Consider the following 16,727-nt stretch of genomic DNA (forward strand, 5'->3'; position numbering starts at 1 on the left):
TGCTCGTCTCCTTTTACACTTACGTGCAGCTGTTCACATGACTGCAGGTTAACTGGATTATTTGTTGGCAGGTGCTGGTCTCCTTAAATGCGCCGGTAAACATGTTGTCCCGAATTATCGCGGAGTCGATGGACGCCTAAGACACTGCACATAACGTATCCAAATTTTCGTACTTACCTGTACTCGACAAATCTTCGCTTCCACTCTACATAAAACGAAGTCCAATGCGATTCCATCAAATTCGTAAGAATACATTGTGTAATGTTTAGACTAGATTTATTCTTATGATAAACGCAGCAAAGTATCAAAATAAAATTTTCCAAATGCTATAAAAGCGACCTGTCTACTAGACAAGATAAACGTTAGGGGAAAGAAGGAAAAACGTAGATAAATGTTGTTGATGTAGATAAAAATATGTTAGAGAAATTTGAGAACTACAATGTGGAGCAATGTGAAAATCATTTGAATGCAACGCTCACGTCGTCAATACATCAGTTCCTTGAAGAAACAAAGCAAACACTTGGACAAATTCTTGCTACGTATAAAAGACTGACCCTAATTGCGTTATTAACAGGACGATACAGTTATTTTATGGCTTCTGTCACAGCAAAAACAGGAACTATATTCACAGATCTCCTCTGCTGATGAAAGTTTATTACCTATACGAACTTTGTTACCGTCATCCCTACTATGAAACACTTAGCATAATACAACATCGAAAAGAGGTATATTGTTTTCGGAAAGATGCATGGACATTTAGGTGCGAAAAAAATCTGTTGGCAGTGGATCCCAGTCCGACAGCGCGAAGCTCAGAAACAGCCTTCTGTCATTTGGTGTAATGACAAGCTCAAAGAAATTCGAATGACGAAATGAAAAATATGAATACAACAACGTTAACACGAGAAGAAACTTTGCTATATTCATACGAGCGAGAAACTAATCAACAATCAAAGAAGCAGTTCCAACATTTCTCTGGCCACTGAGGACATACGGCATCCTCCTTACCGTATTGATTCGAAGAATTGTTAACTGTCGAACATTACATGAGAATTCGTTTGTTCCAATTTGTGTATAAAGCCTGGAAAACAACAGGAAACGACGTATTCATCATGACAACGTAAGCTCTCACACTGCACGTGAACTAATTTATTGTTAGGCGGAGAAAGATTCAGAAGTAATGTCATATTAGCCCTAATTCGTCTGATTTATGATTGAACGCTTCTTGTTCCAATACGACAAGCAAAAATATTTCCTGGCAGATTGAAATTGTGTGCTGGACCAGCACTCGAAACTGGGACCTTTTCCTTTGGTGGGCTAGAGCTCTGCCGATGCGTTTTCCAAGCAAGATTCAGTACCCCTTCTCACAGCTGTACTTCCGCCAATACCTCGTCATATACCTTGCAAACTTCACAGAAGTTCTGCTGCATTGTTTATACGAAGAAGCTTTGCGCTCGCAACCAACGTTAATGGGCAACTGATAGTTCCGGTAAGCTTAGATAACTTTCCGACAGATGAAGTGAGTATCCCGAAACGATTACTTGTAGCGAGTTTAGAGATACTCGAAGACGAGGATATCGAAGGCTCACGCTGTGATTGAAGCATCAAACAGACCGTCGATGCGTCTGTACTACGTTACAAGGTTCGTCACTTAAAAGATAGTGAACGAGAAGCCGTAGAAGCTTTGTTGCTATAATATTGAGACTTATTCAGTTCAGATTGTCCACTATCAGCAACACTTATCACACAACACCGCACACCATAAGGCGGCAATCCACCAGTTTATAGAGAACCATACAGGATAGCGAAACAGCAACAGCCTTTAGTAGACGAATTTATAGATCAGGAATGGAATGAGAGTATTATCGAGTATAGCGATAGCCCGTAGTCGACAAATATTGTCCTTGTACCCTAAAAGCCAGTTGACATTTTACTGTCACTATCGTTACATGAACGCACGAACCACAATGGAGTAATATCCAGTACCGAACATAAATGAAGCATTAGACAACCTAGGAAAATGTAAATATTTCTCATGATCTTAGAAGTGGTTATCACTAGATGGAAGTGTTTCCTGCTTTCACAGCAAATTCTGCTCATTACCAATACCGACGAATGCCATTTGGACTGAAAAATGCTCTAGCTACCTTCGTACGACTATTGGATAGGGTACATCGTGGATTAAAAACGAAAATCTGTGTGGTATATCTTGAGGATGTAGTCGTCTATTCACAAACTATATAAGAGTATATTAAACGCCCGGATGAAGTCTTTAGTAAACCGAGGGCAGCACACCTTACATTGCCATTTTGCTGGGACACAAATAACTTACCTCGGGCATGTCATCTGTCAAGACAGAATGAGGACGAATACTCAGCTTGCTTCCGCCATACGTTATTTCCCGACACCACAAACTACTAAACAATTACAGTCATTCATTGGGTTATCCAATTACTATCACACGTTCATGAAGAGCCTCGCTGAAATTCCACGACCATTAATTAAATTGCTACGAAAAGATATTAGATTTCAGTGGACATCACATCACCAAGAAGGGTTCGAGAAACTCAAGGATTAATATCAAGTCCTGTGTTAATATTCCCCGACTTTCAACAGCAGTTCATAATTGCGTGTGACGCGTCTAATGACGCTATGTCTTAAGTAAGAATGTTGATAGAAAAGAACATTCGGTGGCATATGCCGCCAGACAATTGAATAAGGCTGAAACTAATTATTCAACAACTGAAAAATAAATGTTGGCACTTATATACGGAATCTCTTATTTTATTTGCCACTTGTACGGTCGTAAATTCAAACTGGTTACAGACCACACATCTTAAAACGGTTACTAGGGTTGAAAGATCATTTAGGTCGAGTTGCACGATGGGTATTAAAATTAAGTGAGTTTGATTATGAGGTAATTCATAAGTTCGGAGTCAAACAGACAACGATAGTAGCTTCGCAAGTGGTAGTGGAAGTCAGAGTGGATAAAGGTACAAGAGGTTGACAGTGAAAGTCAATTGTTTCGATAGCACCATCAGTCTGAAACGCAAGAAGGCTTGCTGTGCCGATCTACAAAGTGCAGACCTAGCACTGTAGTTGCTGCAGCGCTGAGACTCGAAGTATTACGTCAGCACACGACGAAGTATTACAGGGTCACAGACGAAGACAGACAACTGAGAAATGTGTAGCTGAAAGTTTCGTTGGAAAACGCGTTGCAGTGATGTAAAACGGTATGTAAGGAACTGCATCCCATGTGCACAACGAGCACATTTGAGTCATCGGAAAATTCTGTTACAAGGACACCTGACAAACCACTCTCTTTGTTAGGGTTGTATGTCCTGGGACCTTTTAATAGGACACAAACAGGTAATAAATATATTCTTACGATGTTTGATCATTTTCCATGATAGTTGTTGTTGCTGTGGTCTTCAGTCCAAAGGCCTCTTTATCTCCGCGTAAGTACTGCAAGCGACATCCTTCTGAATCTGCTAACTGTATTCATCTCTTGGTCTCCGTTTACGATTTTTACCCTCCACGCTTCCCTCCAGTACCAAATTGGTTATCCCTTGAGCCTCAGAATGTGTCCTACGAAACGATCCCTTCTTTTAGTCAGGTTCTACCACAAAGTTCTCTTCCCCCCAATTTTATTTCCTTTTCTTAACTATTTATCGTCCATGTTTCACTTCCATACATGGCTACACAGTATACAAATACTTTCAGAAATGACTTCCTGACACTTAAATCTATACTCGATGTTAAAAAATTTCTCTTCTTCAGAAAAGCTTTCCTTACCATCGCCAGTCTACATTTTATATCCTCTCTTCTTCAACCATCATCAGTTATTTTGCTGCCCAAATAACAAAACTATTCTACTATTTTAAGTGTCTCATTTCCTAATCTACTTCCCTCACCATCACCTGATTCAATTCGATTGCATTCCATTATACTCGTTTTGCTTTTGTTGATGTTCATCTTATAGCCTCCTTTCAAGACACTGTCTCATCCGTTCAACTGCTATTCCAAGTAGTTTAGTGTCTCTGACAGAATTACAGTGTCATCTGCAAACATCAAAATTTTTATTTCTCCTCCCTAGACTTTTAATTCCTACTCCAATTTCTTCTTTTGCTTCTCTTACAGCTTGTGAATATATAGATTAAATAACATCAGAGATAGACTACAACGCTCACTCCCTTGTAAACCATTGCCTCCCCCTGCCACCTCTAGAATTTGAAAGAGTATTCTGTTCAACATTCTCAAAAGCTTTCTCTTACAAATATTATAAGCGCTGTCTTGCCTTTCCTTAATCTATCTCCCATGAGAAGTATTAGAGTTAATACTTCCTACATTTTTCTGGAATCCAAAGTGATCTTCCCTGAGGTCGGCTTGTACCAGTTTTTCCATTCGTCTGTAAAGAATTGGCTCTGAGCACTATGGGACTTAACAGCTATGGTCATCAGTCCCCTAGAACTTAGAACTACTTAAACCTAACTAACCTAAGGACATTCACGCAACACCCAGCCATCACAGGGCAGAGAAAATCCCTGACCCCGCCCGGAATCGAACCCGGGAACCCGGGCGTGGGAAGCGAGAACGAAACCGCACGACCACGAATACGGGCTGTAAAGAATACGTGTTAATATTTTACAGCAGTGACTTATTAAACAGATAGTTTGGTAATTTTCCCGAGGGCACGCAGCTTTTCTGTATGGTTAAGTGATGATGGCGTCCTCTTGGGTAAAATATTCCGGAGGTAAAATAGTCCCCCATTCGGGTCTCCGGGCGGGGACTACTCAGGAGGATGTCGTTATCAGGAGAAAGAAAACTAGCTTTCTACGGATCGGAGCGCGGAATGTCAGATCCCTTAATCGAGCACGTAGGTTACAAAATTTAAAAAGGGAAATGGATAGGTTAAAGTTAGCTATAGAGGGAATTAGTGGCAGGAGGAACAAGACTTCTGGTCAGGTGACTACAGGGTTATAAATACAAAATCAAATAGGGGTAATGCAGGAGTAGGTTTAATAATGAATAGGAAAATAGGAAAGTGGGTAAGCTACAACAAACAGCATATTGAACGCATTATTGTGGCCAAGATAGATACGAAGCCCACGCCTACTACAGTAGTACAAGTTTATATGCCAACTGCCTCTGCAGATGACGAAGAAATTGATGAAATTTATGATGAAATGAAAGAAATTATTCAGATAGTGAAGGGTGACGAAAATTTAATAGTTATGGGTGGCTGGAATTCGGTCGTAGGAAAAGGGAGAGAAGGAAATGTAGTAGGTGAATATGGATTGGGGCTAAGAAATGAAATAGGAAGCCGCCTGGTAGAATTTTACACAGAGCATAAGTTAATCATAGTTAACACTTGGTTAAAGAATCTTAAAAGAAGGTTGTATACATGGAGGAATCCTGGAGATACTAAATGGTATCAGACAGATTATATAATGGTAAGACAGAGATTTAGGAACCAGGTTTTAAATTGTAAGACATTTCCAGGGGCAGATGTGGACTCTGACCACAATCTATTGGTTATGATCTGTAGATTAAAACTGAAGAAAATGCAACAAGGTGGAAATTTAAGGAGATGGGAGCTGGATAAACTGAAAGAACCAGAGGTTGTACAGAGTTTCAGGGAGAGCATAAGGGAACAATTGACAGAAATGGGGGAAAGAAATACAGTAGAAGAAGAATGGGTAGCTCTGAGGGATGAAGTAGTGAAGGCAGCAGAGGATCAAGTAGGTAAAAAGACGAGGGCTAGTAGAAAACCTTGGGTAACAGAAGAAATATTGAATTTAGTTGATGAAAGGAGAAATATAAAAAAGCAGTAAATGAAGCAGGGAAAAAGGAATACAAACGTCTCAAAAATGAGATCGACGGGATGTGCAAAATTGCTAAGCAGGGATGGCTGAACGACAACTGTAAGGATGTAGAAGCGAGAATAACTGGGAGTAAGATAGATACTGTCTACAGGAAAATTAAAGACCTTTGGAGATAAGAGAACCATTTACATGAACATCAAAACCTCAGATGGAAACCCAGTTCTAAGCAAAGAAGGAAAAGTAGAAAGGTGGAAGAAATGTATAGAGGGTCTATACAAGGTCGATGTACTTCAGGATAATATTGTGGAAATGGATGAGGATGTAGATGAAGATGAAATGGGAGATACGTTACTGCGTGAAGAGTTTGACAGAGCACTGAAAGACCTGAGTCGAAACAAGGCCCCCGGAGTAGACAACATTCCATTTGAATTACTGACGGCATTGGGAGAGCCTGTCCTGACAAAACTCTACCATCTGGTGAGAAAGATGTATGAAACGGGCTAAATACCCTCAGACTTCAAGAAGAATATATTAATTCCAATCCCAAAGAAATCAGGTGTTGCCAGATGTAAAAATTACCGAACTATCAGTTTAATAAGTCACAGCTGCAAAATACTAACATGACTTCCTTACAGACGAATGGAAAAACTAGTAGAAGCCGATCTCGGGGAAGATCAGTTTGGATTCCGTAGAAATGTTGGAACACGTGAGGCAATACTGGCCTTACGACTTATCTTCGAAGCTAGATTAAGGAAGGGCAAATCTACGTTTCTAGCATTTGTAGACTTAGAGAAAGCTTTTGACAATGTTGACTGGAATACTCTCTTTCAAATTCTGAAGGTGGCAGGGGTACAATACAGGAAGCGAAAGGCTATTTACAATTTGTACAGAAACCAGATGGCAGTTATAAGAGTCGAGGGGCATGAAAGGGATGCAGTCGTTGGGAGGGAGTGAGACAGGGTTATAGTCTCTCCCCTATGTTATTTAATCTGTATATTGAGCAAGCAGTGAAGGAAACAAAAGAAAAATTCGGAGTAGGTATTAAAATTCATGGAGACGAAGTAAAAACTTTGAGGTTCGCCGATAACATTGTAATTCTGTCAGAGACGGCAAAGGACTTGGAAGAGCAGTTGAACGGAATGGACAGTGTCTTGAAAGGAGGATATAAGATGAACATCAACAAAAGCAAAACGAGGATAATGGAATGTAGTCCAATTAAATCGGGTGATGCTGAGGGAATTAGATTAGGAAATGAGACACTTAAAGTGGTAAAGGAGTTTTGCTATTTAGGAAGTAAAATAACTGATGATGGTCGAAGTAGAGAGGATATAAAATGTAGACTGGCAACGGCAAGGAAAGCGTTTCTGAAGAAGAAAAATTTGTTAACATCGAGTATAGATTTAAGTGTCAGGAAGCCATTTTTGAAAGTATTTTCATTGGAGTGTAGCCAGGTATGGAAGTGAAACGTGGACCACAAATAGTTTGGACAAGAAGAGAATAGAAGCTTTCGAAATGTAGTGCTACAGAAGAAAGCTGAAGATTAGATGGGTAGAACACATAACTGATGAGGAAGTATTGAATCGGATTGGGGAGAAGAGAAGTTGTGGCACAACTTGACGAGAAGAAGGGATCGGTTGGTAGGACATGTTCTGAGGCATCAAGGGATCACCAATTTAGTATTGGAGGGCATCGTGGAGGGTAAAAATCGTAGAGGGAGACCAAGAGATGAATACACTAAGCAGATTCAGAATGATGTAGGTTGCGGTAGGTACTGGGAGATGAAGAAGGTTGCACAGGATAGAGTAGCATGGAGAGCTGCATCAAACCAGTCTCAGGACTGAAGACCACAACAACATCTATCAGCATCTGCTTTCTTTGGAATTGGTATTATTGTATTCTTATTGAAGTCTGAAGGCATTTCATTTGTCTCATACATCTTGCACACACCAGATGGAAGAGTTTTGTCGTGGCTGGCTCTCCCGAAGCTATCAGTAGTTCTAAAGAAATATTATGTATTCCTGGGAGTCTTGTTTCGTCTTAGGTCTGTCAGTGCTCTGTTAAATTCGTCAGGTAGTATCATATCGCTCATCTCATCTTCATCTACGCCCTCTTCCATTCCCATAATATTTCCCTCAAGTGCGGTTCTTGTATAGACCCTCTATATTCTCCTTCCACTTTTCTGCTTTCCTTTCTTTGCTTATTACTGCTTTTCCATCTGAGTTCTTGATATTCATACAGGTGGTTCTCTTTTGTCCATAAGTCTCTTTAGTTCCTGTAGGCGGCATCAACCATACCCCTAGTGATACATGCTTCTATATCATTACATTTGTCCTCTAGCCATTCCTGCTTAGCCATTTTGTACTTCCTGTCGATTTCATTTTTGAGGCGTTTGTATTCCCTTTCGCTTGCTCCTTTTACTGCATTTTTATATTTTCTCTTTTCTTCAGCTAAATTAAATATCTCTTCCGTTACCCAAGGATTTCTACAAGTCCTTGTCTATTTACCTACTTGGTCGTCGGCTGCCTTCAGTATTTCGTCTCTCAAAGCTAACCATTCTTCTTCTGCTGTGTTCCTTTCCCTTTTCTTGTCAAATCGTTCCCTAATGCTCCCTGCGAAACTCTTTAAGCCTCTGGTTCTTTCAGTTTATCCAAGTTTCATCTCCTTAAGTTCCTACATTTTTTTTTTTTTAGTTTCTTGAGTTTTAATTCACAGTTCATAATCAATATATCGTGGCCAGAGTCCACATCTGCCCCGGGATATGTCGTACAATTTAAAACCTTCTCGTGTCCCCGAGCCCCTTCCATGTATTCAATCTTGTTTCATAATTCTTAAGCGAAGTGATTAAATTATGCTCCGTACAAATTCTACCAGACAGCTTTCTCTTTTATTCCTTTCCCCCAGTCCATATTTACCTACGACTTTTCCTTCTCTTCCTTTTCCTACTATCGAATTCTTGTCCCCCATGTCTATTAAATTTTCGTCTCCGTTAATTATCCGAATAATTTGTTTTATCTCCTTACACATTTCTTCAATATCTTCATCAGCTGCAGATCTAGTTGGCATACAAACTTGTACTACTGCGGTGGGTGTGGGCTTCGTGCCTATCTTGGCTTCAATAATTCATTCACTATGCTGTTCTTAGTAACTTATCCTCTTTCCTATTTTTTTATTCATCATTAAACGTGCTCCTGCATTACCACTATTTATAGCCCTGTATTCACCTGTATTTCTCCTGCCACCGCCAGCCGGTGTGGCCGAGAGATTGTAGGCGCTTCAGTGTGGAACCACGCGAACGCTGCGGTCGCAGGTTCGAATCGTTCCCCGGGCATGGATGTTTGCGATGTCCTTAGGTCCTTAGGTCAGTTACGCTTAAGTAGTTCTACGTTCTAGGGGACTGATGACCTCAGATGTTGAGTCCCATAGTGCTCAGAGCCATTTTAACCTCCTGCCACCGAACTTCACTAATTCCTGCTATTGACATGTTCCATGCCGTCTTTTGCATGTCATTTTCATTAATTTTATTAATGTTCTACGTCGTTGCACAGTAGTAACAGACCGAATAAGGTTATTAAAACGAGAGTATTTGTACTGAGAGCTCACTTTATTTCTATACGTGGTGGGTTACTCCCCTGGGTGGCCTGTGCGTGGCAGGTATCGGAGGACGCGGCACACTGCGTTTCCGGTTGGGCGCTGCACTTCCCTGAATTCTGAGGGGTTCGTACAACAGGCTTAAGCGCCTGGCGGAGCGACTGACGTCCGTCGAGTTTTGCCTAGTGTATGCAGGGCGAAACGACCTGCGAGAGTTCTGAGTGTCGCCGCAGTTTATGTTTACCCTCCCGAAGCGTCCCGAACGAAGACACCTGGCACCGACTGACTGCATTGTCCTCTTGATTCTGAGAATACTTGTGGACTGTGTCCTGTTGGGTGCGACAGTCTGGCGCCAGCTGGCCGGTGGTCTAGGCAGGTTGTTTTCGTAGCCGCTCAAATGGCAAGTTCAGTGCCCTCAGCCGAATAGCAGAGGCATGATTGGTCAACTTAAACTAAGGCTACTTGACATCATAAATCCCTGCTCGAAATTGTCGAAATTGGAGGGAACAGCCGGTATTGGCGCCAGTAATATACTGAGACAGTGTGAGGGAATTTTGGAATCAGCACTGAATGCTGATTCGCTGTTTTCGAGGTGAGTAGGGAGATGAGCAATGTTAGCTTCGCTCTTGCATCGCATCAGAGTGGAATTCGGGATCTGATCTTCCTCGGAGTTGGACGGTCTTGGTACTTGGTTGCTCGTTTTCGGAAAAACTTAGAATTCTCCGACAACCTTCGTAGCCAGGGGTTATTTGGAGGGTGACCTAGACATGGATAGATACGCGGAAGAACTGGTAGGGTCAGTACTTAGGGAGGTGAAGGCTGCTGTGCCGACTAGGAGGAGAGCCGTTGCGACCTCCCCATCACCATAGACTGCCGACCTCGAACGTTTGCGCCAGTCTGTGCGACGGGCCAGGAAGTACTACCCGCGAAGTGCCGTCTGGCAAGAAAAACAGTATTGGTTGCAGCAATACAGAGAAGCAAAAGACGTCTTGCAAGAAGAACTAAAGGAGGTAAGAAACAAAAGCTGGGAGAGATATGTACCGAAGGAACTAGGAACTAGCAACTTACCTTTGGGGAGTCCCCTAAAAGCTGGTCAGGGAAAAGATAAAGTCACTTGCGGTTCTCTCCACAATCAGAGATGGCGGCCGAACTACAGAGTCCTGGAGAGACTGCTGAGGTCCTCCTGCGGACTCTGTTGCCAAACGACGAGGACAATGGAGAAACGGAGCTCCGACAGCAAATCTGCAGGGAGGATGAGGAGGAGAACACAAATGACGCCTTGGTGTACCCCTTTTGAGAGGATAAAGTTGCTGCCCATACTAGATCACTAAAAAGGGGAAAGGCCCCAGGGCCAGACGGTATAGCAGTGGAGGTTGTACAGTTCCTCGCCCTGCAGCTAATAGCACCTCTCACGGGGTTGTTCAATGAATGTCTTAGGACTAGTAAATTTCCAAAAATTTGGAAAAGAGCAAGCGTGATAATCATAAAAAAGGGGAAGGACAAGGATTCCATGAAACCAAAGTCCTACATGCCAGTATGTCTCACGGACATCTTGGGAAAATTGTTGGAGAAGCTATTAGCTGATAGACTGACGGCACACAGGATACTGTGCGGGATGAGTGACAGGCTTCCGGCTGGGGCGATGGGCGTCTGACGCAATAGCCCTGGCAGCTGAGGCCTGCAGCTCAGCCTCGCTTAAGTAAGTGGTTGGCATCGTGTTGGACATCAGTGGCGCCTTTGACAACCTGTGGTGCGTCAGAAGGAGTGTCCAGGCCCCTCTATGGCTGTCTGGAGAGCTATTGTACGGACAGGGAGGTTCGCCTATCAGCGCCTAGCGAGAAAATAAAACCATCACGAAGGGGTGTCCACAGGGCTCCGGTCTGGGGCCACTCTCTTGGGACGTTAACATAGAACCGTTACTGGAGAAGTTACAACTCAGCCAGGAGGTGCTAGACATGACAGGCTACGTTGACGACCTCCTCCTGTTGGTTCGCGGCCGTAGCCGAAAGACGTCGAAGCAAAAGTAGAACGTGCAATAACGCTACTCGCTGAGTGGTGCCAAGAAGGCAAGATGAAGGTTGCACAGCATAAATCTACATACATATTCCTGAAAGGCAGTCTGATGAGGAACCCAAGAGTCAGAATAGAAGGAACACCAGTTCGGCGCCGCGAGGCAAGATGTCTAAGAGTCGTAATTGATAAAAAAATGGAATTATACATCTCTCATGGAAATAACAAGGCGACGAGCCGTAGAAGTGTTGAATAGTCTGATCAACATAGGACGTAAGAGATTTTATGTGCCACTTGCATTAATCAAGTCCTATCACAACATAATTTTAATGTCAATAGTGGGATATGCGCGTGGGGTCTGGGCGCACAGGCTCACGACGGTGACGTCTGCCGTGACGGTGAGAAAGGTGCAGCGAAAACATATTACGATCTGTTGGAGCATATTGAAGAACTCCTAGGGGGGCACTACCGGTGTTAATGCGGTTATGTCCACTAGACATAAGGACACGAGAGCAGGTAGCATGGTATTGGGTTACCAAAGGAAAAAGAGACAGGACCAGAGACATTTTGGGGGTACAGGTAGGGCACAAGTTTGCTGTCAGTAGAAGGGTAGAGGACTTGTGGTAACAATCCTGGGAAAATGAAGATACAGCGAGAAGTGTCTTCCAACTGTTTCCCAACATCAAGGAAAGACTTGTGATAAGTCATTTTGAGCCAAGTCGGGGACTGCTGCACTTTCTCATCGGACATGGGGCATAAACGAAATACCTGCGTCGGTTTGGTAAGCGAGCTACAGCAGCGTGTGACTGCGGTGCTCAAGACGGTACACCTGAGCACACAATCTATTACTGTCCGTTATACGATGATGTGGCGCATTATTTAAGGACTACTACCGAACAATACAACGAGCCGATACCTTCGATGTCCTCAACAATCTGGCTAAGGGGATATCACGAAAGATCATGAAGGATTTCATTAGTAACCAAAATGGTTAATTCCAAAACGGATAGAGACTGAGGTGTACACGCCCAAACCGCCGGGCGCGGAATTGGCCAGTCGCTCTTACGACTGGATTCCGCCACGCTACAGGATTAGGCCCGCCGGTGCATCATATCGCAGACAACAAACAGCCTGCAATCTCAGCTTAAGTACCAGGTATTAGTAGTATTAGGCAGAATTAGAATACCTACAACACTAACCCAGTGGGGACTGCAGCGACTCAAACTAACTTGGCCAGCCCAGAGCCAGGGGCAGGCTCACTGGGGTTAGCTCGGGGAGCAGCCTTAATAGTAGGTTTGTATATAAACTGGCACACCTGAAACGCTGCGTAGTAGATTAGAATTAGAGTAGATTAATAAAATGGATTAACCTTGCTCATAGTTATGCCACTACCCGAGAGTTTTTTATAACAATACTGCTTTGTTTTCATGTTGTATCACACATAGACCCACTAAACAGTTAAAGTGGTGGGGTTTTGTTGTATCATTGTATACTGCATTGTATCAGTAAAGATTAAAAAAACTCATTTGAAAGTGTTGTGTTAACAACTGGGAGGAAAAATGTTAGCTGCTAATGACACACCACGTGCATCAGGAGGGCGACAGAAAATGAGTGTCCGGGAGGTGCAGAGATCAGCCTTCCGTGGGACGGACGTATGTATTACATTTCACAAAGTGAAATCACTTCTTTTCTTCTCCATTTTTTTGTTTGTTTGTTTTCGCTATGTTGCGGATGATCTTCCATGTACGTTTAGCATCCGCTCCTTGGACGACGACTTGTCCTTTACTAGGTTTCACTGGAGACGGAATTCGTAGCTCTCTTTCCTTGAAGGCTGATGAACTGCATGGCTCGTCGACAGCTGTTTCACTGTCTCTTTCCCTTGTTTAGCACGTATCGTCATCATCGTACACTGTCCGCAGAGTCTAGCGTGCACCACACCACAGTACACCGACTCACCTTGCAGAACCGCTAATATTTCATCTACCACTTCTTTCTCAATGAAATGTCTCGGCTTCCTTTCTGACGAAATGTAAACCGCTGTTGTAGATATTACGCTATGTTTGCTTTGTTTATCGTTGCCATTGCTCTGCTTTGCATTACCACCACTATCACTGTAGCACCATTGAGAGTTAAGCTCCATAGCTTCATGATGTGCTAAACCCCTGGACACCTCCAGTCACGCCCCTGTTGCCATTAGCAGGCGATATTGTGGGTGGATGGGGCGTCGAATGCCTCAAACACCATTGGCCTTTTGTGACCTCGCACTCAAGGGGCTCCTTGTAAGTTTCGTATCGACTGCGATATCATCAACAGATTATTTGCATTCGATAATACGCAGAATAAGATATCTCTTAATGAATATGCTCTTTCGAAGAAGTCGTGGAATATTCCTTAGTCTAGTAGAACATCCTTGCAGACACCAGAAACGTGTAAGCGAGGGTTAATTTTTCAATATATGACAGTCTTATTAATAATTCGACGTTATGTTCAGCGAATTTAAGAGGTTAAACCAGTCACATTTTATTCCTTTTAGAATGAATGGCACAAAGTGTTTCTAGACAGAATGCAAATATCAAAAGTGCCATAGGGTTTAATGTGCCAAAAGCTGAGTTATTTGCAAATGTAAATGACATACTTTTCGCAGTTAAACCATAAGTCTAAGGAGCATTGATATGTACTGGGTTCATGAGATACCCGTTGTGTTTTACTACAGTGAGTGGGTTTGGAGAAAATTTTGAGGAAACTAGCGTAGGACGCGCCTCAGGAACATTAATATAGTCCGATGAAAATTACTCTGATAGTTGCTGTCCGTCAGTTGCCGCTACAGTTTTGCCACATCCGCTCCGGGCTACCGCCCGCTTACAGGCGAGACACAAAAACGGCGGGCCACCTCACAAAACTGTAAATGAGTACAGAGGAACAGCGGCCGCTGCGAGGTAAGGCAGAAAGGGAGGCGCCCTATCGAGAGCCGACCAATCAGTGAGCCGCGGCAGACGAGTTTTGTAGCCTTATGTCTTAACCTGACCACAACCTCGAGATGTGCGATGCATCCGAGGAAACGCTGGTGATCAATCCGCGGCAGAACTAAAATCACCATCTCTTTGTTCACGGCGTTTAAGGCTAACCTCTACTAGCAGCTCAAGACGGAATAAAATTGTCAACATCTTTGTTTGCATTGCCATCTTCCGCAGTTAAATTTCAGTTTTAGCGGTGAAAGCAATCTGTAAATTCTCGCTGTCATTGGTTACGTGAAAGTATCCTAACACTGTGTGCACGGGATGCCGCGATACCAACTAATGACCGGTCCTTGGTGGCACTCGGTTGCAGATGAGGTGGCAAATCATTAGAAATAAAATATTACATTTGAAAATCATATTACATTTAACCAATCATTTGATTATACATGATAAACAAAGTCTTTTGATTACTCTGAGAAAATTAAAAAGTTTCGCTATAGTTGAACCTTCGATCTTTTACACGTCAGTTTTATCCGCTGACCACTACGCTACGCCATTACATTCAGAAGTACGCTGTTGTATTTGTGACTCTGGTGCCCCAGTTGCATCGACTAACTGACAGCCTTCAAAAATTCGACGTCGTGCGGAACTGCGGAACTTACGTAATGTGTGCCGGTCTCAGTGCTTGAGATAACCGTATAATGGACGATGACTCGGGTCTCGTGCGGTATGATCCAAAAGTTTCCGGGTAGTGCTGTGTATGTGTCTTTCGTTAGCATTCTTCGGTATGAGTCTGTGTGTGTGTGTGTGTGTGTGTGTGTGTGTGTGTGTGTGTGTGTGTGTGTGTACGTGTTGTTTATGATATTGTTAGCATGTGTGATGAAATAAGAAATAAAAGGGCCAGACCCAGAATACGGCATCCAGACACATTGAGGAAGAAAGCCAGATAAGTAATTGGAAGTGAACTGGCGTTTGACAGTGTGGTAACGGCGAACGATTCGGTCGTGACGTTGAACGCTCTGTTTGGAAGGATCCAGCTATAACGCGGCGTGAAGAGTCGACTATAAAATAATGTTAGTCGCAGTGCAGAACGACGAACCTCCATGATTCGATCTGTTTCCAGTTGATGCCATACCACATGGGCACGAGAGACAACAACCGTTCTGACGGAAACTTAACAATCAAGTACTCTCCATTCTGGAATGAACACTGAACAGCATACTAGCAACTGAGCCAAGGACAGATTAGTGACAGCAAGCAGCGGAGACAATAGTTTCCAAGGAATTTGCCTCTAGGCAACAGTGCAAAGCACATCACACACAGTACCTTGATTCTGGCCTCCACTGGAGGGATATTCTCACTGACAGTAAGTTAGGAATATTTCACATGATTCATAACAAAGCGAATTACGTGCTAAACTCAATATCTCTTCGCATTCGAACTACTACGTGGATTTTTCAGTTGTGTGAGAAAGGTACGTACAATAAACAGTAACCACAGCCTTCACTTTCGGAAAGTTTCTAGTTCAAACTACTTCTAAGGACGTGGAACAATGTAGTTTCTAAATCGAACTGTAAATTCATAAGAATCTGGAAAACAGAGTCTACGTATTACTTCAAACCTTCACTCCTTCGGTGGGTCAGAAACGTGCCGACATGTTATACATGTCTTATTTGAAGCAATATTACGTCTGACTGCTGCGTGTCCGAAATGTATACACAGACGGAAATGTTAGGGATTTTACAGCTTAAAATACGATAACATTAAACATAAACTGGCATGAGGAAGAATACCTCGTCTGCTATTTCAGAATAATGGGCTGTAAATACTAATGTGGCTTACCAGGAGCAGTGTGAAAATCACCACCAACTGACTCATGTTGTTACTGTATTCTCTTCCACCAGACGCTCGAGGCTGGCCTTATATATCTTTCCCGTATCAAAAAATTATCGCAGGACCTAGATATCAGAGTGGTCCATACGAGCAACCTTAACTCTTCTCAAGAGTTTCCCACTTGAAGCTGACGGATGAAATACATTTGATCCCTGCTATTAATTGGAGTCTTCAAAACTGATAAGTATTATTTCACTGCTTTAAGCCAGGTGCACGGCTTCTGATAGTAGGAACAATGCTTTTTTATTAACGCATCTCCGAAAAAAGTCTGCTTCAGTTACATCATGTCCGATTGTACTAACCGGTAAATAAATTTTCTTCCAGATAATTCTCCACGTTTTCGAAAATTGGATAAATTTTGTATGATTTAGCTGAATTATAATTAACAAGCTGTGATATCTCCGAGAAAGGAAAAATGAATCTTCAAAACACCAAATTTATTTGTGTTATTTATGGA

General features: G+C 42.7%; 1 protein-coding gene across 7 annotated transcripts in view; it reads right to left on the reverse strand.

The window, feature by feature from the left end:
* Positions 1–16,274, reverse strand: part of LOC126266854 (mucin-5AC-like) — a 622,221-nt gene extending 605,947 nt beyond the window's left edge. For all 7 annotated transcript variants that reach the window (XM_049971462.1, XM_049971464.1, XM_049971468.1 and 4 more), the window contains exon 1: positions 16,220–16,274. In XM_049971462.1, coding sequence (XP_049827419.1) covers positions 16,220–16,255 — 36 coding nt within the window. In that variant the 5' untranslated portion in view covers positions 16,256–16,274. The remainder of the gene's footprint in view (positions 1–16,219) is intronic.
* Positions 16,275–16,727: the final 453 nt, after the last annotated feature.

The sequence above is a fragment of the Schistocerca gregaria genome, chromosome 4 (assembly GCF_023897955.1).
Source record: "Schistocerca gregaria isolate iqSchGreg1 chromosome 4, iqSchGreg1.2, whole genome shotgun sequence".
NCBI lineage: Eukaryota > Metazoa > Arthropoda > Insecta > Orthoptera > Acrididae > Schistocerca > Schistocerca gregaria.